The 27,011-nt window shown below is 46.4% G+C and overlaps 1 protein-coding gene across 8 annotated transcripts in view; it reads left to right on the top strand.

The window, feature by feature from the left end:
• Window positions 1–22,581, top strand: part of TANC2 (tetratricopeptide repeat, ankyrin repeat and coiled-coil containing 2) — a 468,803-nt gene extending 446,222 nt beyond the window's left edge. For 6 of the 8 annotated variants that reach the window (XM_050764933.1, XM_050764940.1, XM_050764937.1 and 3 more), the window contains 9 exons: window positions 235–368; window positions 1,275–1,398; window positions 6,601–6,776; window positions 7,088–7,220; window positions 7,770–7,799; window positions 8,636–8,727; window positions 10,637–10,783; window positions 13,238–13,338; window positions 14,927–22,581. In XM_050764933.1, coding sequence (XP_050620890.1) covers window positions 235–368; window positions 1,275–1,398; window positions 6,601–6,776; window positions 7,088–7,220; window positions 7,770–7,799; window positions 8,636–8,727; window positions 10,637–10,783; window positions 13,238–13,338; window positions 14,927–16,892 — 2,903 coding nt within the window. In that variant the 3' untranslated portion in view covers window positions 16,893–22,581. The remainder of the gene's footprint in view (window positions 1–234; window positions 369–1,274; window positions 1,399–6,600; window positions 6,777–7,087; window positions 7,221–7,769; window positions 7,800–8,635; window positions 8,728–10,636; window positions 10,784–13,237; window positions 13,339–14,926) is intronic. The other 2 variants (XM_050764941.1, XM_050764935.1) reach the window with 1 other exon arrangement.
• Window positions 22,582–27,011: the final 4,430 nt, after the last annotated feature.

Below are 27,011 nucleotides of genomic sequence, written 5' to 3'. Positions count from 1 at the left end.
GTGAGTTTTCAATAGATTTATTATTATTATAATTGTCCCCAAATATTGTGAGGCCATTTAAATGTGTCTTTATTCATTATTTTTCTTTACAACTTGGAAAAGGTGGCAAAAATCATTATTCTTAGAAGTAAAGTAGCAATTACATTAATGAAACACGGGGATATGTCACGTTTAACATGGAGCACTGGAGAGGACAAGAACCACCTATCCTCAGTCTTTGTTCTCTGCCCTTAGCCCTAACAGCTGCAGCCGGAAGGGGCAAACTGGAGGTGTGCCGTCTGCTCTTGGAACAAGGGGCGGCAGTGGCCCAGCCAAACCGCCGAGGGGCAGTGCCACTCTTCAGCACAGTGCGCCAGGGCCACTGGCAGGTAAGCAGGGTGACCACTTCCGGTCCCTCAGGCAGGACTGAGTTCTATGTGAGGACTTCTGATACACAGAGCAAAATGATCACAAGTAAAGTTTGGGTTACCCAGCAGTGATCAGGTTTGAGGACTTGGACCTTTGTTGTGAATATTCTGGTTAATTGAGAATACGACAGTTAACATTCAAAACAATCACTTTGTATAGAAGGACTAACTACTTTTGTCCTGGTAATAGAGTGACCTCCTTCTCACATTTCACAGTATCCAAAGTCTCCTTGGAAGGTTCATTTCTCAGCGAACTTATGCTAATCACTTACCTGCAGATGTCTGAGACTTACTGAAAGAAAATACAGTGAATGCAAATTCTAATGATACAATCCTTTTAGATGTTTGGATTCTGGATAAATGTTAATTTATACACTTAGGATGGAAAGGAAAGCACACTGATAATAATCTTCAGACGTATTTCAATAGAAAAAAGGCTGTAGAAGCCAAACAGCCCTGAAGAGTTATCAGAGACACTTTATTATGTTCAGTTCAGTTGGAAGTATTAACTGCAGGCAGATTTGCAACCACTAGAGGGCAATAAAGGAGTGATTTATGTTGGAACTTCCATTATGGGATTGTTTAATCCTACAACTTGACCTTTGTTAAGTTCTTTTTTACTTAATAGCTAAGTCAGACATTGAGAGTTGAAACCTTCTCATTCTCATTTGGCTGTCCCTAAGAGAGTTAGAGATTAAATCACATGGTACTAGGACTTTGCAGGTACTTCTAGAGAGTAGTGGAAAGATGCATAGAGAGGTGACTGGTACAGCAGTAGGAATTCCTACAGGGTACGAGATAGTGTGCACTTGTCTTCTCCACAGCTCCTCTTTGGGCTGATTGGTCTCTGTTTTTCTGCACTTGCAGATTGTTGATCTTTTACTCACCCATGGAGCTGATGTCAACATGGCAGACAAGCAGGGCCGCACTCCCCTGATGATGGCTGCTTCCGAAGGCCATCTAGGAACTGTGGACTTTCTACTTGCACAAGGTTAGTCTTCGGATGCTAGAGCTGGTTGGCCAGTGTCCATCATTACCTGGTGAACTCATGATTTCCAGCAATGGATCCCAGGAGATGCTAAGAACAGATATTAATCCAGTTGGTTGGAAAATGAAAGGCTATCTCCTCCCCTCTTGTATTCAGTGTAGTGCTTCTAACTCTAATACTCTCTGTTTCTTTATGACTTGAGGGTTTTAAATAAAATTAACATATTCTAAATTATCATTCAGATCAGTAGTCTCCAAACTTTAACTTTTAAAAAATATATACTCAATAAATGTTCATCTTCCAGGGATTGTGTTTTGACTTCAAGTTTATCAATTCTTTTGTAAGCCTGCACAACTAATATTTTTCTTGAATTCAAAGGAGGCAAATGCCAGTGAAGACCCCTGCTGACTGTGGGATCCTATTTGGGGGATCCAGATTATTACCCGTTGTAATAAATTCCTTTTGACACTTACCAACATCCACAAATTCCTGGTGAATGGGAAATAAGTTAAAGGAGATGTTGATCACACCATCATCGTAAAGCACGTCAGGCTCCTGTTGGTTGCTGTGACCTCCATCGCCTGTGCATAACGGTGGCTGCTGATGGTGGACCTCTGTAGTAGAAAAAGCTCATCACTGGTGACTCCGCAGTGCCATCTAGTGGAGCTTGAGCATTTGCTTGAAGCAAGAGGCAGTCAGAGGTGGTCATTCCAATTAGCCTCTGCTAACTAGTAAACTGGACCCAAATGTCTGTAATTATATCCACAAGCACATGTACTTTCCTTCAAGGAAACCAACCTCCTGAAGAATTATGCCTAGGCCGGAGCAACTGAAGGTAGTTTAATTAGGAAGAAATTTAGGTTTCTTCTAAGATTTCAAACTACAGCTCAGTCAGAGACTTATTGGATCTTTAGCTGGATCCCTCAAGTAAGATCTGTTTCCACAGACTCAGACTCGAGACTGGGTCAGAATCAGAGAGTTGCTCTTACAGGGTGCAAAATGGCTCTTGCCTTCCCCATATAAGCTACCGAAGAAATTTGGCTTCATGATATCTATCTTCATTTCTGCTGGGGAAAGCAGGGAGGAGGAAGAATGTGCCTAAATTCTCAAGATAAGATGTGTCTGGAGTAAATATTCCAGAACAAACAAAGTCCGCTGAAAGAGGCAGGACCTCTTGAGCCCCTGATAACCTTTAGAGAGCTGCAAAGTACCTGTCATGTGCCAGTAGAGGCTCCGTAGTCATAGATTCCAGATATTTGTTCTCCCTTACCAGCAGACATTTTCATCTTTGTACTGTTTCATTTTTTTCCACACTTAAATGAGAGGCTTAATGAATTCCACAAAGATGTATTTAGGCTGTGTTGTTAGCAGAACACTATACTAGGAACTATGAGTGGTTCTGATTTTTGTAATTAATACACTATAATCAGTGTCCTCAAAGGGTCTATAATGTGGCAAGGAAGAGATGAAACAAAGATAAATACCTTAAAAAACAGAGAATCCTGAGTGCTCTGATACAGGGGTCCTCTGAGTTAGACTAGGACAGACTTTGAAATTCGAAGAGGAAAAATGTTCTATATTTAGGGAGAGGAAGTAACACAGATGAAAGGCCGAAGAGGAGTGACAGGTTTGGAGAAATATGTAGGCTGTCTAGTAAAGTGTAAGGGGACTACAGAAAATAAAATTGGAAAGGTATATGGAAATGGAAAAGGACCAAGTGAGAAGAATCTGGACTTAATTCTAAAGGAATCTGGAGAGGCTTTTAAAATTTTTAAATAAGGAATTGATGGTAGAGTTATGCTTTAAAAACAATCACGCTGGCAGTATGTGAATAGTGGATTTGATAAAGGAGCCAGGAGATCAGTTAGGAAGCCCTTGTAATGGAACAGATGAGGCATAATGAGGTCCTAACCCAAGGGCAGTAGCTTTCAGAATAGAACAAAAGGGCTATGTGCAAGAGGTATTTTGGATATGAAGTCTGATTAGATGTAGGAAATAAGGATAGAAGAGTTAAAGATAACTGCAGAGTTGTAAGATGGACGTTTGGAAGAATTGTGATTTCATTAACTGCGTGAGAAAGAAAAAAGAGAAGAGGAAGATTACAAATTGGATTTTGGAAGTGTTTAACATATTATGGATTTGTTTCATATGTATCTCCTTTTAATTTCTTCTCTTTCCTTATCTTTGGAAAAATCAGTTCATCTGTAATATACATCCAAAACTTTCTTATCCTACTTTTTCCACCACTGGATACTTTGTCCAGGAAATTTATAGATGTTGTATCTGAGAAAATGCCTTGGATTCTCTTCCGTATTTAAACTTATTCCATATTAGAGTCAGTATTTTAATTACAAACTATACTATTACATAAATGGCTCTCAACAGGATTAAGGTATGGTCCCTTCCAGCTTTTCATCCTCCTGTGGGAAACCACAAACTCTACTGACCTCTAGGGATGCAAAGGTGATAGGCTAGATAACTGCCGAGTAAACCCTGAGCCTGCTGTGGCAGGTCCTAAGCTTGAGCTGATATCGAATCCTGACCAGCTGAGGGGGCAGCCAAGTGTCCTGGTGCAGTAAGTTGATCTCTGCTGGAGTTAAACATGACATGCCTACTGTGCGAAAAGAGTTGTCTTAGGTACTCTTCTAGCAAATAAATGATGCGCTCCTTGCCATCGAAGGCCTTACAGTCTGGGCCTTAAGAACCAAATGTATATTGGATTTTAGACTGATTACAAAACAGCATGTCAAGTATGCTTGATCCTTTCAAGTGAAAATAGAAATGTTGAAAGGAAACAGATCCAGAATATGAAAGGGTGGGTGGAGAATTTAAAAGGGGGGAATGGAATTATTGAATAAGGCTGAGTAGTTTAAACTCTGAATTTCTAGTTTATTTGATTTGTATTTGTTTTTTGTTTTTGTTTTTGTCTTTTTTTAGAGGCAAGGTCTCACTCCATCAGCCAGGCTGGAGTGCAGTGGCCTGATCATAGCTCACCAAAGCCTGGAACTCCTGGGCTCAAGCAATGCTCCCATCTCATCCTCCCATCCCAGCCTTCCTAGTAGCTAAGACTACAGGCTCACACCACCACACCTGACTAATTTTTTAGTTTTTTGTAGAGACAGAGTCTCACCATGTTGCCCAGGCTGGTCTCAGATTTCTGACCTCAAGCAGTCCTCCCACCTCGGCCTCCCAAAGTGCTGGGATTATAGGTGTGAGTCACTGCATCCAATGAAATATTTATTTTTTTAATTGACAAGTAACAATTGAATATGCCATAATGTATTGCTTAACCATGGGGATAGGTTCAGAGAAGTGCATTTTGAGAATTGTGTCCTTAGGTGATTTTGTCATTTGTAAACATCATAGAGTGCACTTACACAAACTTGGACGGTACAGCCTACTACACACCTAGGCTGTATAGTATAGCCTGGTGCTCCCAGGCTACAAACCTTTACAGCGTATTACTGCACTGAGTTACTGTGAACAGTTGTAACACAGTGGTATTTGTGTAGCTAAACATATCTAACCATAAAAAGGAGCAGTATTGTGTACAACATGATGTTTTGATACAGGCTGTATATCCCTTATCTGAAATGCTTGGTTGTATATCCCTTATCTGAAACGCTTCTGTTGGGATTTTATTTTTTGTATTTTGAACTATTTGCATTATACTTACTGGTTGAGCATTTCTAATCCAAAAAGTGTGAAATCCAAAATGCTGCAATCTGTATTTCCTTTGAGTGTCACATTGGCCCTCAAAAAGGTTCAGATTGTGGAGCAGTTCTAATTTCAGATTTTCAGATTAGGGATACTCAAGCTGTATATGTATACATTGTGGAATGGCTAACTCAAGCTACTTAACATGTGCCTTACCTTACACACTTACCGTTTTTCTTCTGCTGAAAATGCCTAAAATGTACTTTCATAGCAATTTTCAAGTATATATATTGTTATTAACTATCACTATGACTATAGTTAAGAACTATAGAGTAGATTTAGTCTACTAGTTAATAACCAGTACAGTAGATCTCTTAAACTTATTTCTTCTTTCTAAGTGAATTGTATGTCTTTGACCAACATCTCCGCAATACCCCCCACCTCCTAGTTTCTGGTAACCACCATTTTATTCTTTGATTCTATGAATTTAACTTTATTAAACTCCAGATTTCTTTCGTGGCCTGGGCTCAGTGTCCTCTCATGTGTTTATTTTCCCCACCTGGGGAGGGAGAAGGTGGCCTGGCCCTGTGATCAATGACAAAATGTCCTGGGCTCCTATTTGATGAGACTGTCTCAAGGAGTTAGCACTATTATCAGTGGAAGGCTTCTGCTCAGTTCAGAAAACATACACTGAGCTCCGGTGTGGTAAGGGCCGAGGCAGCCAGATCACTTGAGGTCAGGAGTTCAAGACCAGCCTGGCCAACATGGTGAAACCCATCCTTACTAAAAATATAAAAATTAGCCAGGCATGGTGTGCGTGCCTTTAATCCCAGCTACTTGGGAGGCTGAGGCAGGAGAATTGTCTGAACCTGGGAGGTGGAAGTTGCAATGAACTGAGATTGGGCCACTGCACTCCAGCCTGGGCAACAGAGCAAGACTGCATCTAGAGAGAAAAAAAAAGAGGAAGAAGAAGAAAACGCTCATTGAGAATTTATTACATGCAAATAGGATACATAAAAATAGATAAATAATGGAATAAGTTGACTTATGTTAAGCATATTTAAGATGAGATAGCAGTGAACTGTGAGAAGCTTCTTAGAGGCAGGAGGATGGAGATAGTTCTTAGAGAATGGGAAGAAGTGAGGCAAGTCATGGGGGAAGAAAAGCTCTTCCACACACGTGGAGCACCGTGACCAAGAGTGAGGATGCGGGAGGATTGACGGGAGATCCGAGAGGCAGTGAGCACATCCATTTGGCCGAAGTGGAAGATTGTCACAGGGGAAAAATAAAACAGATATAGAGAGTAATTGGGAATAGATTGTGGATAACCTTGAATACTCAGTAAAACAACTGCAATCTATTTTATTGAAAGCTTGTAGGATGAACTTTTAACAGTTGAGATGTAACTGGCATACCAGGATCAGTCTTAAAACAGAAATAGTCCGGAAACGAGCGGTGTTCTTTGTAGGAGCGTGCCCCTTCAGCGCTTCCCCTCCTGCTGTGCGTTTCCATTTCTCCTCAGCCCTGTGCTATCACTTGCCTTTGCAGGTGCCTCCATTGCTCTCATGGACAAAGAAGGATTGACAGCCCTCAGCTGGGCTTGTTTGAAGGGCCATCTCTCAGTAGTACGTTCTCTGGTGGATAACGGAGCTGCCACAGACCATGCTGACAAGAATGGCCGTACCCCACTGGACCTGGCAGCTTTCTATGGTGATGCTGAGGTGGTAAGTACCTTTAAACAAGCCTCAGGAGAGCAGAGAGAGGGCTGTTCTCCATCCATACTACCTGGAGTTGAAAGTGGAGTGATGTATTGATGATTCCTGATACAGAGCTCTCAGATCTATACTTGCTAGAGAGCAAGAATATTCAAAATGCTCTTAAAGATCAAGAATATAGCTAAGGCCTGAAATACCTTGGCGGCATAGCCTGGTTCAGGCCAGCAGTTGAAAAAGGTCAGGCAGCAGCCAGAGCCCTCAGTGGAACAGTACTGAGCCATTACACCTGTCCTAACTGCTCTGCTTGATCCATGTCCTAGGTTCAGTTCCTGGTAGATCACGGGGCCATGATCGAGCACGTTGACTACAGTGGAATGCGCCCTTTGGATAGGGCAGTGGGGTGCCGGAACACTTCTGTTGTTGTCACTCTTCTGAAGAAAGGAGCCAAGATAGGTAGGAGAAGGGAAGAAGGTGTTGGCCATCTGTGCCCAGGGGCCAGACTGGTCCAGTGGTCTGGCTGCCCTGGGTATTTGGTGTGAGCATATGTAGTTCCCCTTCCTCCCTGGCCCAATTATTGTCCAAGTGAACAGAGAGGCTCTTGGCCCAGAGAAAGCACCATGTGAGCCATGGTCTGCAGTCCCCTGTGTCCAGAACCACATGGTTCTCTACCATGTCCCTTGTAGCCTTAGCCAGGAGGCTGCTCTGGCCTTAAGCACCTCTCAGCACTGCCTCTGTACCAGCCCCACCCTGTCAGCATCCTGGATCTCTGCACTGCCGTGAGCCTTTGCTTTCCCTTGCTCTGAATGTGCTTCAGACTCAAGTCCCTGCTGCCGCTGTCCCAGCTGCTCCCCAAGCCCACAGACCCGTAGACGAGGGTTGGCTGATATGCTGGCTTTGTGCTGCCTGCCTCTCACTGCTGCTTTTTCCTTCTTTTTTTTTTTTTCACCTTCATCCATTTTTTTTTCCTCTCCTACAACTTTTTGTTTTCTCCTTTCTTTGAAGGTTGTCAGACGTTACCGAGTCGCCCACGAGGTATATTTCACCGCTGTCAGCATCAGACGTGGTCTGATGGCTTGGTCAGCTTTGCCTTCTCCTCTTTGGTTTAGCCTGCATGAGTTCCCTACACCTCTAATCTTTTAATTTACTTCACCTTAAAAGAAGATTTTTTTTAATGACTGTTGTAGAGAATAACTTGAACTTTTGATAACTAACCTTGAAAAGCATAGTTTGTAAATAATTCAGGCATTTGTAAACTAATCAATGTAACCTTTTCTTTCTTTTTGTGGGTAAAATCATCCTCAGTAATGTTGGTTTGTTTCACGTCTGATTGACATTTGAACTGTGCTCCTGCTTCAAAGTGAATCCCGGGGAGTCGTAGTTGGTACTTATCATTTAAGGGAAGCTTTAGAGTTATCAGTGGTTTCCCTTCTGCAAAGTACATATTTTAAAGTTAAGAGGCTAAACGTCTGGGGGTTTTGAGTCCCAAATCCAAAATAAATTACCCTTTTTGGACTTTTCAAATCCTGTGGTAATGTTTAATATAAATCCTTTCTCCCAATTTCCTTATTTAAAATAATTCCGAACTGAGCCATTGCCTGCCCACATGCAGCATGCAGGCTTTGCTGCCCTCATGTGGGGCAGGCTCACATGGTTCCAATGTTCTTATTTTAAGGTGAATACAAATCCAGTGCAGCTTCTTGGCAGTGGGAGTTAACTAAAATACTCCCAGGTCTAAAAGATGAGGTACGGATTGTGGAGCAAGTTGTTCTCTCAGCAGAAATTCCCCCCAGGGTATTTTTTTCACCTAGCTTCCTACCACCCTTACATTGTATGAGTTTTTTACCCATCATGCATCCTGTACACTACAGGTCCAGCCACATGGGCGATGGCCACCTCCAAGCCAGACATCATGATCATCCTCTTGAGCAAGCTGATGGAAGAGGGGGACATGTTTTATAAGGTGAGGGGAGGGAGGGACACAGTTTCTTCAGAACAGCCACTCGCTGTTTTCTATGCGTAGAATCTTCCAAAGTCTTGAAATCAATTCTCATCTTTTGTTGTAGAGGCCAAGGGAAAATACTGTTCCTCAGTGATGGCCTCATATGTTGGGGATCCTGGGGTTCTACCTTACCAAGAGAGCAAGGGTAGCCTATACTTGCCTGCAGCTGATCAACCTAAAGCCCCGGTTAGAAATCAACTAACCGGTGGTTATGTCGATTTCTACATGGAATCTGTTAGGTAGGATCTGGAAACTCATGGGACAAGTAAAAGTAAAATTATGTAGTATAGCTATTTCCATTATGGTGATCCTAGCTTTCATATGTCATTATATATACATAGATTAAAAAGTACGTAACAATAGCTTATCAGCATCCTTGAGTAAGATAAGGAAACCAAGACAAATAGCAATTATAAGATTTGTTTGAAATCATTCACTGAATGACAACAATTACAAAAACTATGGAGTCTTTTTGTACTCACAATCCAAGCTGAAGGCTCCATACCCTGACACAGATAAACTCCTCGGTCTATTCCATGTCAAAGTCATCGCACTGTGTTGAGATCAGCTAGATTACCCGCCCCCAAAGCTTCATACAAATCCAACCCAGTTTTTGGCAGCAGGCATCACTGACACTTCCCCAGGACTAAAAGTTAAGGAAAAATAGTTGTGAAGCATATTATTCTCACCTGTGTCAGGAGTGTACAAGTTCCTAGGAGCAGAATTCTATCTTCTAAGTACCCTTTGAGTGAGTCATGGTAATCTAGGACTCTCAGGCTTTCAGGAAGCTTAAGCCCTGGCCCAACCTTGATTTTACGCAACTTCCAAGAAGGTCCTCATTACCCTAGATGTCATATTTATGGACTTCACAATGGCATTGCTCTCAGGTTATGTCCTGGTTATAGCATAACTTCTGGTATTCTGAGGCAAGGAGTCCTCTTAATGAAAATATGCAGTGCCATTATTGTTCCCCTCAGAATTCTACCTTGAAAGATTCCAAATCTCTCCTTTGTGACTGGTGCTAAGGGAAAAGTAAAAGACTGGGATCCCTGTGGAGTTGTAAGTATAGAGAAGGAATAGAGTGGATAACGATCAGCTAAAGGGGTGGGAGATGCTGCCTGCATCTTTCTGGGCTCAGCTTATAGATTTTCAGATACAAAGTGGAAGAAAAGTGTAAGGTCACTATGGCCAGATCTCTAAATTGGTCATAGAGTTACTTCATCTTGGATAATCCCTCCTGCAACATCCGATGGAATCACAAACTCTCAACTTCACTTCTCTACTGCCACCCTGCTCCATGCCTTTTCCGAAAATGGGGAACACTGATTGGTATTATTTTATGCCATGAGATTAGGGAAACAACCGCTAGACTGCTTTAGCTCCCACATCCTTCGTGAGCAAGAGAATGACTTCTAGAGGGCTGACCAGGTGGAGCGTCAGACCAAAAAAAGAGTTCTCCAGACAAACCAGAAATTAAGGAAGAAGTATGTGGAGTGCTTGGGACTAGGAAGTCATTTGTGTTCTGTAGAGATCAGTTCAAGCAAAAGGAACTTTGAAATGAGCATGGTCAGCCTCTTTGGAATCCAGTTGGGAAGCCAGGGTCTAGGGCCTTCCATTTGCCAAGGCTTTGTCTCCCTGGCTTGTATCTTGGGTATCCCCTCAACCTTGCCTTTCCTGCCAGATGAGTTTCCTATAGAAAAGACTAGACCCTTCTGCCCTCGCCATCAGGGCCAGAACTCCTCTCTAGGCTGATGTTTGGGAGGGTTCGCCCTTAGTAACAGCTGCTGAGAAGAGGAAGGGAGTGGGGACCACACTTCCTCAGCTGTTCCTCAGACCAACTATGTGTTTCGCCATCTTGTGCTCCCATTAGAAAGGTAAAGTAAAGGAAGCTGCCCAGCGCTACCAGTACGCCCTGAAGAAGTTCCCTAGAGAAGGGTTTGGTGAGGACTTGAAAACTTTCCGGGAACTAAAGGTGTCTCTCCTCCTCAACCTCTCTCGGTGTCGCAGGAAAATGAACGTAAGTCCCTGTCACCCCAACTCCTTTCTGCAATCCTGGAAGCTGATAGCCCATGTCACTCACTAGCTTTTACCAGGCCCCTGAAATCCTCCTCTGCCCCATTTGGAACTTGGTTGTCCTTCACAGAGCACTGACATTTGCAATTTGAAAGAAATTAAGTCTAAGTATCTCAAACTGTAAAGAAATTAATGCTGCGACTACTTTGCAGCTTTCTGAATGTTCATAATTTCACTGAAAGTGACGAGAATACCATCTTTTCCCACCCCCATACCACCCAGTCAATGTTCTGGTCTTTGGGAAAATGTGAGAGCAGTGGTCACTAGAATTCCAGTTGCAATTAGATATGAATTGTAGTCATTACTCTCAGGTATAGTCCCTTGTCATTTGAAGAAGGGCTGAGAGGAGGGCTCAGGACCATGGTCTTGAAGGTTTAACTTCTGAGGCTGTTGAACTTTTTGCCTCTTTCCTCATCTTTGTATCCCAGCATGCCATGTCCCTTCTCATCCTAGAGGGAATCTCAGAACTCCCCCTGGACCTTGACTGTCTCCCTGGTAGGCCACAGTCCTTCCTGCCTACCTTGCAGACCCACCTCAGATGCCCCCAGCCACTGCTCCCTCAGCCACTGCCCTTCAACATGAAGACACTCCAAGCCAAGAACCCTCTCTCAGGTTTTGGAAATAGCTAAGATTGCATCAGGAGTCTCTGACATCCACCAGCCTGAGGTCTCACAGTTCTTCAGGAGATAAACACAATCCAAGCCATACAGACGCATCGATCAATTAAAACCTCAGCTGGACGGAAGCAGGATTTAAACCTCATGGCCAGGGATCTTCCAGAAAGATGATTTGTGTGTGTAACCTTTAGATCATCCATTTCAGACCCTAAACCCTGACACTTGGAAGGAGCCTGAGATAAACCTGACTGTCTCAGAGAACACAGCCATGACGCTCAGAGGCAGAGTTGCCCCATGGTGCTGAGGGAAGTGGGGACGTGGCAGAGGCCCCCCGACGCCGGGAAGGGAGAGGGTGGTGGTCTCGGGAGACAGTGAGGTTTTCATGGCCACGAGGTCTCCTGTGAAATGAAAGGAACAGCACCAAGGCCTCCCCTGGCACCAGCCGAGGAGGATGAGGCAAAGCTCCGAAGTTGCTGCCAACCCACTGATCTCTTTTCCCTACCAAATAATAGACTTTTTAAAAATGCCCTCGTCCTTTCAGGAATAATGATGGTCCCAAAAGAACAAATAAAAGGATAAGGCTGGAAGCAGAGCAGGGATAGGTGACCCATAAAAGGTGAAATTCCTTCTAGTCCACATTTGTTCAGAAGCAGTTGTTAACCACCTCCTGGGCCAGTACTGTGCCAAGCACCAGACGTCTGTCTTCTTAGGTAGAGGATTGCCCATCAACTTTTTAAAAATGTTTTTACCTATGCCCCAGGGCCTTTGTTCTGCCCAAGGCCTTGTTTTCTGCCTTAGGACTCATGACTATAACCGGAGGCTACCGTGCTATACTGTGGCTTTGACACTAAAAGAAGGGGGAACCTTCCCTTTTAGCTTAGTATTTAAGGGAATACTGAAAACCACAGACTGCCTAGGTGGCGCTGTTCCCCACCCCACCCCACGGTCTGTGTTCACAGCCCTGCGAGCATGTTCCTCACAGGGACAGCACAGACCTCAGTCATAGCCGGGGTCTTCTCTTCTCTTGTTTTGTTTTGTTTTTCATTTTAAGTGTTTCTAAGTAAGGAACCAGTGAAGAAAAGGAACAGACCAGAGAAGCCTCTGTGAAATAGAAAGAAAACGATAATTAATGAGCATCTACTGTGTGCCAGGAACTGTGCAGGGCTTTTAAATATTGTGTCACACTCGATCCTACCTCTGGAGTAGGTATGGATGAGAAAATACATCATACACTCGGGGGTATGAAGCTGGTCAGAGAATTGAACCCAAGTCTGTCTGACAGCCCCTCTCCCTCTAGTCTCCGTAGTCAGTGCAGTTTCCTGTACAGATGTCATCTTCCTGGACTTTACAGGACACCTTCTCACCTGTCCCTTAGAAAGCCAAAGGGTAGTGCATGTAGCAGGAGGGTGTGGTCCACGCGAGTTGTGGACGTGTGCGTTTGCCTCCTACACGCGTGGTAACTTCAGGAGCTTCGCTGGAAAGGGTTGGTGTTTGACTTCCGGGCTGAGAACTGTATTAGAAAGGCAAAAAGGGAAAATTAAAACTATTTTAATATTCTGGGCAGATAAAGTCCAGTGAGCAGTCGCAAGGCTACGCAGGACAAAGGCAGAAGGAACTTTCAGTCCACAGGCCCCATGGCTAGAGTCATGTCAGGCACATCTAGCGTCCCAGGCTTTCCATCCATGAATGTCAAAAAATGTACAAATAATTTGTTTTATTCCCAAGTTGTCTATTTTTTATATCTCATCAATGACTCATTTGCACACCTATTGTAATGACAGGATTTTGGAATGGCGGAGGAATTTGCTACTAAGGCCCTGGAGCTGAAACCGAAATCTTATGAAGCTTACTATGCGAGAGCAAGGGCCAAACGCAGCAGCAGGTGAGGAGAGAGAGAGAGGGTGAAAGCAAGAGGTCTCTTTTCTGAAAATTTGGCCAAGGCAGCGTCGGCCACCCTGGGGCATATGTACCCAAATACATCTCTGTCCTTGAGAACTGTCAGGGCCAAGCTTTGGGGATGGCTCTGATAGCACAGCCCTCAGCTCGAGATCGGCAAATCTGCTGGGCTGTGGAGACCACGAATGTTTCACTTCGGGAGAAACACTTTTTCACTGGAGAATGGCAGCTTCTTCCCAGAAGCCTCTGCCGTATCTCAGGCGCTTTCCAACCCCCAAAGCAGCGAGCATAAAGAGACAACGGCGACTTAAAGAAGCCACTTAAGCAGAGCGTCCGACCACCCCTTTTAGAAGGGAAAGTAGGATGGTTCACTTAACATCACAGGTTCCTCTTCCTTCTCCCATAGGCGTTTGGGGAATCCCAGATTAGTCAGTCTTCCTTCTGGGGCTGTCCTCAAGTCTGGTGGCATCAGACCCCCTTCCACCTAAACCATCACCCACCACACACACACGGAGTCATGAGGTCCTTGCTGTCAGGATGGAGAGGACCCAAGAGAACACCATTCCACATTCCTCGTGCCCACCTGCTGTAGTTTGGCCAGTGGGCAGAAAAGCTCCCAGAAGAACCTAGAACCTGCCATCAGTGATCTTTGTGTAACTGGTCACTGTCTCTTACGCCTTCTGCCCTCCTTCTCCCCAGCTGCATGGGAAAGAACTGCTTCAGGTTCACTGCTATGACCAGGGGCATATGGTCCTGAAAATCACACTCAGGTTGAGGCTAGTGATGGTGGTGGCAGTGATCGCACTCTTATCTAGCTGGGGTAACAAAGTCCTTACAGAAACCTGACTCAAATTCTCCTTCCCTCTGGATCGTTCCTTTTTCACCAGGCCAGTTGCCCCTCCCAGGTGATATTAGTAGAGAAGACGGGAATGTCTCTGACAGTTCATTTCTTCATTTGTAAACTAGAGTCTCCTTGGAGTCAGCTCAGCTCCAGCCCTGAGTGGCCTAGTCAGCAAGCCTAGTGCCTGCCCCACTTCGATAGAGCAGATGGAGACACAGCAGTTCTGAGAGAGGAGGGTTAGAAAGGGCAAAGGACAGGGTTCTTGCCTAGAGTAGAACAGGCCTGAAATTTGGAGCTAAAATATTGAGAACATAAAGAAAAATTTCTGCTGGATCAGCAAGATTTTTAAATATGTAGTTATTTTTGTTCCTAAGCTACTTGACAGTGACCCTGTAAATGACAACCCCACCCAACTTCCATACTGCCTGGTGTGTGTTTGGGCACCAAAACAACTTCCTGAAGGGCCTGGCTGGACTGACACAATGGGGCATTTCTCTACTATTCCCAGAGAGGCCAGAAGGAAGATGGAGGCTGAATGGGTTAGGGAATCATTCGGACTCTTCCAGAATGAGTCTACCTGTTTCCTTCCCTATAAATCCAACTAAACCAAAACACCCCAGACTCCCACAGACGCCACCACAGCTCTCTGAGATAGTGACCATGTTCTCAGCTCTTGGTGCTTTCTCTGGATTCAGAATAACTCCAGCTCCTGTGTTCACATTTTGTCAAGCAGACAGTTCGCAGCAGCCTTAGAGGACCTGAACGAGGCCATCAAGCTGTGTCCCAACAACCGTGAGATCCAGAGGCTTCTGCTGCGAGTGGAAGAAGAGTGTAGACAGATGCAGCAGCCACAGCAGCCACCGCCGCCGCCGCCACCACCGCAGCCTCAGCAACAGTTGCCGGAAGAAGCAGAACCTGAACCACAGCATGAAGACATATACTCTGTACAGGATATATTCGAGGAGGAGTACCTGGAACAGGATGTTGAAAATGTTTCCATTGGCCTCCAGACAGAGGCCCGGCCCAGCCAGGGGCTCCCAGTCATCCAGAGCCCACCCTCCTCTCCCCCGCCTCGGGACTCAGCCTACATCTCCAGCTCACCTCTTGGCTCTCATCAGGTTTTTGACTTCCGGTCCAGTAGTTCTGTAGGCTCTCCCACTAGACAGACCTATCAGTCCACCTCACCTGCCCTTTCTCCAACTCATCAGAACTCACATTACAGGCCTAGCCCACCACACACTTCCCCGGCTCATCAGGGAGGATCTTACCGTTTCAGCCCCCCTCCTGTGGGAGGACAGGGCAAAGAATACCCAAGCCCTCCCCCTTCCCCTCTCCGGAGAGGCCCTCAGTATCGGGCCAGCCCTCCAGCTGAAAGTATGAGTGTCTATAGATCCCAGTCTGGTTCACCGGTGCGCTATCAGCAGGAAACAAACATCAGTCAGCTTCCTGGCAGACCCAAATCTCCATTATCCAAAATGGCCCAGCGGCCCTACCAGATGCCTCAGCTCCCTGTGGCAGTTCCCCAGCAAGGGCTCAGGCTACAGCCTGCCAAGGCCCAGATTGTGAGAAGTAACCAGCCCAGCCCAGCCGTCCATTCAAGCACCGTCATCCCCACAGGAGCCTATGGCCAAGTAGCCCATTCAATGGCCAGTAAATACCAGTCTTCACAAGGAGACATAGGAGTCAGCCAGAGCCGGTTGGTTTATCAAGGGTCAATTGGGGGGATCGTAGGGGATGGGAGGCCGGTGCAGCACGTCCAAGCCAGCCTGAGTGCAGGCGCCATCTGTCAGCATGGAGGGTTGACCAAAGAGGACCTTCCACAGCGGCCTTCCTCAGCATACCGGGGTGGCGCGAGATACAGCCAGACGCCGCAGATCGGACGCAGCCAGTCAGCATCCTATTACCCAGTCTGTCACTCAAAACTAGATCTGGAGCGCTCCTCCAGCCAACTAGGTTCCCCTGATGTGTCACATTTAATCAGAAGACCTATTAGCGTCAATCCTAACGAAATCAAACCCCACCCGCCAACTCCCAGGCCGTTGCTGCATTCCCAAAGTGTAGGCCTTCGCTTCTCTCCATCTAGCAATAGTATCTCCTCCACCTCCAACCTAACTCCGACCTTCCGGCCATCTTCTTCCATCCAGCAAATGGAGATCCCACTGAAACCCGCATATGAGAGGTCATGTGATGAGCTGTCGCCAGTGTCTCCAACTCAAGGAGGTTACCCCAGTGAGCCCACCCGATCCAGGACCACACCGTTCATGGGGATCATAGACAAAACAGCACGGACTCAGCAGTACCCCCACCTCCACCAGCAGAATCGGACCTGGGCTGTGTCATCCGTGGACACCGTCCTCAGTCCCACGTCTCCAGGCAACCTGCCTCAGCCCGAGTCCTTCAGTCCACCGTCATCCATCAGCAACATTGCCTTTTATAACAAAACCAACAATGCACAGAATGGCCATTTGCTGGAGGACGATTATTACAGCCCCCATGGGTTGCTGGCTAATGGGTCTCGTGGAGACCTCTTGGAGCGAGTCAGCCAGGCCTCCTCCTATCCCGATGTGAAGGTAGCTCGGACTCTACCTGTGGCTCAGGCATACCAGGACAACCTGTACAGGCAGCTGTCCCGAGACTCTCGGCAAGGGCAGACATCCCCTATCAAACCAAAGAGACCATTTGTGGAGTCTAATGTTTAAAAGACGTTTTGTTGGAGTGAGACCCATATGTTTTCACTGCACATTTTCAGGCTTGGTTTCCACATTTGAGGTAGCTCCCTGGCTTAATTCTCATGTAGTTTCTGTGTGGTGTTCAGAGGTGGCAGCCCACATGCTGAAATCCTTTGCATGCAGCCGACTGGGAAGCGGCCTCCCGGGAGCCAGGACTTCAGTTTCTCTTGTCTGTGCCCAGCCACATGCTCTCTCCCTCTCTCCAGATGCCAACGAGGAGATTTTCGTGCCGTGTGCTTTAACCCAGGGAGATCACACACACTGGTCAGCTTTTTCCAGGAGACAATCGCTTTCACTGATGTTCTTGTTGTGTAATTGTCTTTTTCCTTTTTTAAAAAATAAGGTGTTCTTGTTCGTTTTCTTCTAGAAACTTTAGAAAGAGTGTGATGCCCCTTTGCCTTTGCATTCTTAGCCAGTGTCACCCACACAGCCAGCCGCAGCGCACTCTCATGCTGTGGCCCCTCCCCAGACCGCCAGCGCCCTGCAGCCGCCAGGTCTACAGTGTGCATTAGGATTATTGCTGGTCTTCCTAGGGAGGTAAAAGGATCAAAGAGAGAGAAGGAATAAATGCTAAATTGGAAGAAAACCCCAATATAATTATGTAAAATGTCACTACATTGATTTTCCGAGAGGCATCATAGGAACATGTAAAAAACAGCCCTTTAAATATTGCAGTCAGCCAAGGAAATTAGATGAGAATTGTGGCTATTAAGAGAATTCACTGAGAGTTACTCTCTAGGTTTTTAGCCAACAACCACTAAAAGCTGCTGCTTTTCCAGGGTAGGGGAAGGAATGACTACATAGAAAAACAAAAAAAGATTGTTCTAAATTCTCAGTGAAAGGTGATAGGAAGTCTGTTCTGGAGTCATCTACCTTTTAGATCCTGATACATCACTGAATGTCATACTCCACGAAAAGGAAACTCTTCCCGAAGGCTGGCTGGTGTGACAATCCCGTTAGTTGGGTCTTCACCTACGGCCAGATTTTGTTCTAGTGGCCCTCCTTCTGTAAACCCAGATGGTGTCATACAGAAATCGGTTCTTCTAGAAACAGATTGGAATCTCTCGGGACCATAAGACTGAGTCCCAATATTTCCACCCAGGGTCACGCCCATTGTTGTCAACTTTCATTTTGAGATCTATAGTTCGATTATTATTACAGGAACTGTTTCTTTTCTTTTTCTAGAAGTATTTGTGGGAGTGTGATATTTTAAAGTCAGACACAGCAAAAAGTGTTTCAGGGTGAAGAACGATCCCTTTTAGCCCTGTTTTGTAGCCCTGGGTGGGGGCATGAGATAGACAGCAAGCTTCTGATCTGGTCACTGTGCACATCTTCTAGGTCTCGTGGTCATTTGGTAGGCTGACCTTTGAGTGAGTGAGGCCACTATTGAGTGGATAGCAAGAATATTGGAAGCAAAGCCTTGGCACAGGCCTGGCACTAGCTGTACATCAGCTCTTACAACTAAACAATTCAACCCAACAAACTAAGCAACTGAAACAAAACAAAGGAGCATTCGTTCTCTGTTGCTAGGAACCATTCTGCTCTGTTAGGGAAGGGCTGCAGGAAGGGCAGTTTCCTGAATAAAAATCTGGCTGTGACCAGACCCATGTGTCATAATAAGTGCCCTCTGAAGGGATCATTAAGACACAGGGAACATGAACCTGAGATCAGAAGCATTTCTTTACTAATTTAGATTCTGCCAAATAGATGGACCTCTCCAGCCCCAAACCTAAAACAGGCCAGGACTTGTCTCTTTGTGCTGGAAGCAATTAGTGGGACTAACTCAAGCCCTGGCCTCTTTCCAACCTCCCTGACGCCTAAGGACTACCTTCTCAGCTAGACCAGGGTGGGCATCAGCATCCTCTCTCCATCTCTATAGCCCTCTCTCTCACATCAGGAAGATGAAGCGTGTAGCTCTAGCGGCAGCCTCTAGCCAGCAGCCCAGTGGCCTCTCAGATCACTTTTTGGCCAGGTCTCGGCACTGCTGGCCTCTTTGCATCTTATTCCTTACGACCGCCTCTCGCTGAGGAGCCACTGCATTCGGAAGAATTTCTCAGTGTCTGTTAGAAAAGTGCTTCTGCTCATTTCAAACGCCACACATCCACCCACACTCACCTGTCCAAGAGAGTGAGCAGGTCCTGTAGCTTTACAAATATGCCACTGATGCCACTTCTCCCCAGGTCTCTCAGTTTTCCAGGACAGAAAGGAGATGTAGGGCCTATACCCTATTCAGCAAAACACCTAAAATGTCAACAGTCAAAATGCAATTCTTTTTGGCCATGATAAGAGGGAGTAGATGTCACCGCTGCATGCCAGTTGTTGTTGACTAGAATATGCCAACCAGAGCTTGTGGGGGCAGGAGACGTTTTTCCTTACAAACAGACTGCCTGTGCCCTGTGCCCTGTTTGCTACTTCACTGCCATGGAACGATCTGAGTACTGTATTTCAGAGCTGCCCCTTCCCCAGCAGCAAACACTCGCTGAGTCTGTGTCTGGCTTCAGGTGGGAGGAAATGTTTTACTCAATTCATACCACCCTGAAATGGAGGACAGAGGTGACAAACTTCAGCTTAACAGGTTTCTCACCAAGATGTATGTTCCATTGGCCCAGGATTCTTGCACTAATGGGTTTCTGTCACATCGTGTCTATAAATGGGTGCACTTTACTGTTTGAATTTGTAACTGAAGTACTGGGTATTTAAGTGTGAGTAATGTCTTCATTAGAAAATAGCAGAACTGCTCTTGTCTTTTAGTGTATTTTTCAAGAAAAAAATAAGGAAAGGAAAGACATAAAGCAGTGGATTACAACATTTACAGCACAAGAAATAACTGTTGTATATAAGCATCAAAAAGATTAAGAATTTTTTAATATGAAAAATATTTGCAGTGATTTTAAAGTGCTTTTCCAGCAATGTTCTTAGGGACTCCTGAGACACGGTTACTTTTATCTACTGGATCAGTAAGGCACACAATTAACAATTAACAATTAATGTTTATTTACAAAGTAAAGGGAAAACCTGTGTAACATGAGAATTTGGCATGACAAAATGGAGACCATTTTGTATCTGCTGTTGTATCTTGTCCGGGTTGCAGACGTGCACTATTAAAGTCCCAAGTTAATAGAGCACAAACCCTTCTCGCTCTTCCCCCATGTGCCCCTCTTTTTAGATGTGTATAACAAACTCGATGGCTCAGGAAAATTCCATTAATTAGAATCATGTACAGTACCCCAGGTCGTTGTCCAGATATACAAGTTTGCTCATGTAGTTAAGCCTGGATTATTAAACACTTTTCCTAAATTATTGTAAACAGAACAGCTTAGAGAAAGGTATTCTCAGTCCTTATATTGTATAGTAGTTTATGAACCCCTCTCTAAATATTGGTATTTTTATATTCCAGAGATGTACCCAATAGAAAAATGAAAAATCAGTATCTAATTTAATATCCATAAGTATTTTTCCTTAGATTTTAGTCATGTACAGTGGGCTATGTGGACGTCACTTGTGCTTCACCATAGTTTACCACTAGGTGTCACTGTGGCTCTGCACTGTGCTTGTTGTGTAGCAAAGAACCGCGGTATCCCCTCGGGGGAGAGGAGCTGCTTCCAGGGCAACAGGCAGTCAGGCTCAGAGGTTCAGGAGAAGGGAACAGAGGCCTGGAAGGGGTCTTCGTGCATCTGTGCCAGTTGTGCAAGACGAACTCTTTGAACACTACATACTTTGGACTTCAGCCAGGCAGAGGCTGGGAGAAGGTTGCCCAGAGCTCCCTTGCTCTGGTAGAGGGACAGGTACATGGAGAAGCCCCTTCTTCCCCATGAGCCTCCCTCCTCTCAGTTCCTCTCAGCCTCCAGCTTTTATAACTCCAGAAGCGTCACAGTTGGGTGGTTTGATTCAGAGATAGTTATTTTTCTACTGCAGAAATGCCTTGGACAAAACCAGTGCTCACTGAATCTTTGCCACAAAATGGAACAGGCTATCCCAGGGGGCAAGAGGTGCCTGCCCCTGTGCCCAGCCTCCTCTTGATGCTCCCAGTGCCCAGCAGCCTCGCCCATCCTGCCTGTCTGTTCCTGGGCTGCCCACTTCTCCAGAAACCGACCTGCAAAGGCAGCTGCCTGCTGCCTGCACACCGAGGGCTGCACGGTCCTGCTGCTTGCTCACTGGGAGGTGCAGCTCTTTCTCCTCTTCCTCTAGGAATTCCAGACCAACCATCTACCATGACTAACAACAATGAACAAAGGGCTTAGGGGTAAGAGCTACCTACAAAGACGTGTCATGGAACCCTTCACCATGCAATGCCTTGAACTCAGCTCTGGCTGCTCCCAAGAAAAGGTGGCTGGCTGGGGGCCTGGACACAAGCACAATGGGGCTGGTGGAGCCACTGTGCAGAGCTACTTGAATAATCACTGGGTTTTCATCAACTCCTTTTGTCATACAGACCACTCAAGGGCTGAAGTGTTGGTAACCTTCATTTCGGTGTCCAAAGCCTCACAGCAGCTGAGCCACCCTGAGATGCTTGTGGCCACATGGTGGCCACAGTCAGAGCTTTGAAAGTCAGTACCAAATGAACGCATAATTGGACACCAAAAATCAAGTGTTACTTTCATGTTTCCTCACCCCTGTCATCTCATTGCCTCCTGCTGACTCTGATACCGACGCTGAGCTGACTTGCCAGGCTGCCGCTGGATGCATAGAGATCAGGCCAGCGCTGCGCTCATTTTTCCAGATAGACCTACTCTGTGGAACGGAAGTGCCCTAGCTGCTTTGTTTTTGTAGCACTTGCTGGCTGAATTTTTCTTTTGCTAATCGCTAACCAGAAAGTCTGGTTAGAGGGGGCTCAACTCAATCCCTTTGGTCCCCAGAGCCAGACAAGAGTTAATTCTGGAAAATTCAGTACTTGAATGTACCTGCCTTACTGCATACCAATTTACTTGGGGGGGGGGGGGGGGGGAAGTTAGAGATGCCGGCTCCAGATCTCCACTTCATTCCCAGGTGATGTTGGAAATCCTGTAAGTTACACTTCCTGTGCTGGTTTTGTTTTGTTTTTTGTTTCCTTTGGCTGATTCCTGCTGAGTGAGGCCAGTTCCTCATCAGGCTCAGGGCAGGTGCCATTTTCAGGCGTGGCCTCCTTTCCATCTAGCACAGCATCTTTGTCTCTGTTCTGTCTCCTCCAAATCCAAGATGATTTTAATTAGTACAGACATGTACAGTCTACAATTAAAGAGTGATTTGTACTAATATGATTTTGATTCTTCCTCCTCTTTGCTGTCCTTTCAAGACACTTGCTGGAAAAAGCTTTAATGCACTTAGTTTTCCCTTAGGTTTTCTATGACTCCGATGTAAAGGACTTTCTCTGTACAGTATATTACCCAATGCATGTTTGTTCTCTCCCGATACAGTGAACACCACACAGTTGTGAAGCCGTGCAGTGGGGATGCCCCACACCCTGCAGAGGCATCGACCCCTGTGTATAAGGAAAGACATTTTCCTTTGCTGTACTTGCTTGAGCAGTTTTATTGTCTGTACATGTGAGCTGTGTGAGATAGATGTGAAAAGTTCAAATGAATGCATTTTCCTGCCCCATGTATACAGATTGTCATCTGTACAATGAACTGTATGTATGAAAGCAAATGTACTTATTTATAAATGGCTAACACTTGGAAAACCACGGTGTTGTGATGCTTTTCTCCTTCCGTTACAGCCTCTTCAGGGAGCTGGCTTTGAAGCTTACCCTCCTGAGGATGCAGTGATGGGGGCGCCCTCCCCCAGGAGGCACTGGGCAGGTTAGGGCTAAGGCCAAATTCCCGATGATTTGCTTGGTCTCTTGTGGGACATTCAGAGCCACCCCTTTGTGCATTTATTCGCTTGGTCACGTTATTGAGCACCTCCTGTCCTCAGAGTTGGACACTGTGATAGGCCCTGGAGAGAGCTGTGGATAACAAGAGACGCCATTCTAAGGAGCTGTCAGCTTGTGACATTTGTCAAGAAAGGGAAGCTTTTTCTTCATTGGAAGAGGTTTTTCTCCAGCTATACCAAGGGAGCACTGAGCTCTCATTTCATTTTGTAGCTGAAGCTGCACCCAACCCAGCCACCCTACCAAAGCCAAGGCTGAGGCGGGCTGCCAGCTTGAGTGGCTGCATTTAGAGGCTGCATGCTGAGAGGGTAGCGAGCGGAGGGCACAGTTCCCACTGAATACCCAAGGGCTTCGTCACAACTGGAGGCCCACTGCTTCCAGGGGCTTTGTCTTTTCATCAGAAATCTGGTCAAACTCCAGTCCTCACCATAGAGAGCTAGGCAGCTGCATTGTGAATGGAAAAGTAGCAGGTTTCCTGCAACTGGCTGGAGACTCAATACTTTCTAAAAGGGAGCGGGGGTCACGGGGAGCAGCACTGAGCCTGCAGCCTTTCCTGTTTAACTGCGACCTCTGTGTTTACTTCAGGGACAAGCGGGGAGGGAGACCACTTCCTCTAGACATCAGATTTGTGCTAAACAAACATTCCTGCTGTGCGTACCTGCATTTCCCAAAGCCTGGGGAAGCAGACAAACTCCAGGCCACACAGCCCAGCCTGGACGCCACAATTGCCTTCAAAGAGAAGAGGGGACTCTGGCAGCAACCACCTGCTCAATCTCAAAACCATTCCTGGGCTGCTCCCGTTATTTCATTAAAAAATGGATAAATCAGGGCCAGGCACGGTGGCTCACACCGGTAATCCTAGCACTTCAGGAGGCCGAGGCAAGCGGATCACCAGGTCAGGAGATCGAGACCATCCTGGCTAACACAGTGAAATCCCGTCTCTACTAAACAAAATACAAAAAATTAGCCGGGCATGGTGGCGGGCGCCTGTAGTCCCAGCTGCTCGGGAGGCTGAGGCGGGAGAATGGCGTGAACCCGGGAGGCGGAGCTTGCAGTGAGCCGAGATCGTGCCACTGCACTCCAGCCTGGGTGACAGAGCAAGACTCCATCTCAGAAAAGAAAAATAAAAATAAATAAAAGATAAGTCATTGGCAAAACCCCAGATTTTTAATTTATATTTTATATTTTTTTTTTCCTTTTTTTTTTTTTTGAGACAGAGTCTCACTCTGTCACCCAGGCTGGAGTGCAATGGCGTGATCTCGGCTCACTGCAACCTCCACCTCCCAGGTTCAAACGATTTTCCTGCCTCAGCCTCCCTAGTAGCTGGAATTACAGGCACCCGCCACCATGCCCAGCTAATTTTTGTTGTGTGTTTTTTGTTTTTTTTTTTTTTTTTTTTTTGAGACGGAGTCTCGCTCTGTCGCCCGGGCTGGAGTGCAGTGGCGCGATCTCAGCTCACTGCAAGCTCCACCTCCCGGGTTCACACCATTCTCCTGCCTCACCCTCCCGAGTAGCTGGGACTACAGGCGCCCGCCACTTCACCCGGCTAGTTTTTTGTATTTTTAGTAGAGACGGGGTTTCACCATGTTAGCCAGGATGGTCTCAATCTCCTGACCTCGTGATCTGCCCACCTCGGCCTCCCAAAGTGCAGGGATTACAGGCGTGAGCCACTGCGCCCGGCCTAATTTTTGTATTTTTAGTAGAGATGGGGTTTCGCCACGTTGCCAAGGCTGGTCTCAAACTCCTGATCTCAAGTAATCCACCCACCTCAGCCTCCCAAAGTGCTGGGATTACAGGCATAAGCCACTGCGCCAAACCTAGATGTTTTGTTTTGTTTTGTTTTGCTTTTAGATGGAGTCTCACTCTGTCACACAGGCTGGAGTGCAGTGTTGTGATCATAGCTCACTGCAGCCTCGATCTCCTGAGCTCAAGTGATCCTCCCACCGCAGCCTCCCAAGTACCTGGGACCACAGTGCATGCCACCACACCCTGCTAACTTTTGTTTTGTTTTGCAGAGATGGAGTCTTGCTATGTTGCCCAGGCTGGTCTTGAACTCCTGGCCTCAAGCTGTCCTCCCGCCTTGGCCTCCCAAAGTGCTGGGATTACAGGCATGAGCCACCACACCTGGCCAAACCCCCAGCTTTTTAAAGAAGGAAAGGTAAAAGGGAATGATTCCTTTTTAAAAACTATTAATACTTCTTAAAAAGAATTTACCCTCAACCTTAATGAAAAGCTACTCAGAGTAGAAGCAAACAGCAAACTCAGCAGAAGTCTGTGTAGATCGCAGCACCAGGTCAGACTTTCTTCCCCTGGTCATCTGCTCACGGGTCGACCTCATGACTGCAGGCAGACACAGTACGCACACGCACGTGGCGCCCAAACTCCCCTGCGGTCGTCTGGGAACGGGTAGACAAACCAGCGGGAAGTGGAGTCACCCTCTCTCAGCTTTAAAAACAAGCTGGAGGAGCTTGGAGTCTTGGCACCTGAGTTATTCCATTCTCAGGAATAAGACGGGGCATTGATAACGGGTATCATGTCTGGAAGGCCCTGCGATAAAGAGAGGGCCCGCTTAGAAGAGAAGGTGCTCAGAGTCCATTCTAACAGGCCATCCTCTTGGGAGGTCCACTGTGTCCCAGACACTGTGATAGGGACTTCACATACGTTCCCTAATGTATTCCTCACACCTTGACAGACGACATTGCTGTCTCCAAAACAAATGCGGAAGCAGATCCTGCAAGTTGAAGTTGCTCAGGGTCACAGAGGCAAAGGTAGGCGTCTGAATCAGAGCCGCACTGACAGTTCTTCCCTCCACCACGCCGCCTCCTCAGATGGGATGGTCTGAAAAGAGCAAGCAACCCGAATGACGCCCCACGGCGCGCAGGCGCTGGGTCTGGGAGGATGGCTTGGGAAGTGCCGTGTGCTTGTTTGGAGAAATAACTCTATGCCAGTCAAGGAGTCGCTTTGGGACCTCTCAGGTTCCCAAACCCAGTAAGAAAGTGAGGTCCCTGCTGTTATCCAGCTGGAGATTCGTAGAGGAAGAGGTGAAGTGGCTCTCTGGAGAGGGAGGCATCATCCCCCAGTGCCTGGGATCACTTCAACAGTCACAGAGATCCATAAGATTCAGAGGCTGATGCAAAAAAAAAAAAAAAAAGAAATGCTGACTGAGGAACCAGCTTGTGACACGTATCAAGCCATGTGCTTTGAATGCTTTTCAGTAAATAAAGGTCCACAGTCAGCTGGGCATGTGGCTCACACCCATAATCCCAGCACTTTGGGAGGCTGAGGCAGGTGGATCACCTGAGGTTGGGAGTTCGAGACCAGCCTGACCAACATGGAGAAACCCCGTCTCTACTAAAAATACAAAAATTAGCTGGGCATGGTGGCGCATGCCTGTAATCCCAGCTACTTGGGAGGCTGAGGCAGGAGAATCGCTTGAACCCGGGAGGCGGAGGTTGCGGTGAGCTGAGATCGTGCCATTACACTCCAGCCTGGGCAACAAGAGCGAAACTCCGTCTCAAAAAATAAGAATAAAAATAAAGGTCCACACGGAAGCCTTCATTCAGGAGGGACTCTACAGGTGCCCTAAGGAAAGACCTCTCCGCTCTAACTCCTACACGTTAGAGACCAGCTACAATGCAGAAGACAAAGTTGAGACCAATGCGGGGAAGCAGGGACTCCCGTTACCTTACTAGAAGATTTGCTGTTGGCTCCCTTTAAATAGTGAGCTCTGGTGAGTTTTTAAATTGGTTTAAGTCAGGGGTCCCCAGCCCCAGGGCCACAGAGCGGTATGGGTCCATGGCCTGTTAGAACCTGGCTGCACAGTAGGAGGTGAGCAGCGGCGGGTAAGCATGAGCACCTGAGCTCCACCTCCTGTCAAATCAGCTGCAGCATTAGATTCTCATAGGAGTGCAAACCCTATTGTGAACTGCGCATGCCAGGGATCCAGCTGCCTGCTCCTCAGGAGAATTGAATGCCTGATCTGTCGCTGTCTCCCATCACCCCCAGATGAGACTGTCTAGTTGCAGGAAAACAAGCTCAGGGCTCCCTATAATTATTTCATTATATATTACAATGTAATAACATAAAATGCACAATAAATGTAATGTGCTTGAATTATCCCAAAACTATCCCCTGCCCCCAGCCCTGGTCTGTGGAAAAATTGTCCTCCACAAAACCTGTTCCTGCTGCCAAAAAGGTTGGGACCACTGCTTTAAGTGGCAAGGCACAAAGCGCACAGTGCA

Source organism: Macaca thibetana, chromosome 16 (assembly GCF_024542745.1).
Source record: "Macaca thibetana thibetana isolate TM-01 chromosome 16, ASM2454274v1, whole genome shotgun sequence".
In the NCBI taxonomy this organism is placed as follows: Eukaryota; Metazoa; Chordata; class Mammalia; order Primates; family Cercopithecidae; genus Macaca; species Macaca thibetana.
This window is presented reverse-complemented; position numbering and strand designations above follow the sequence as displayed.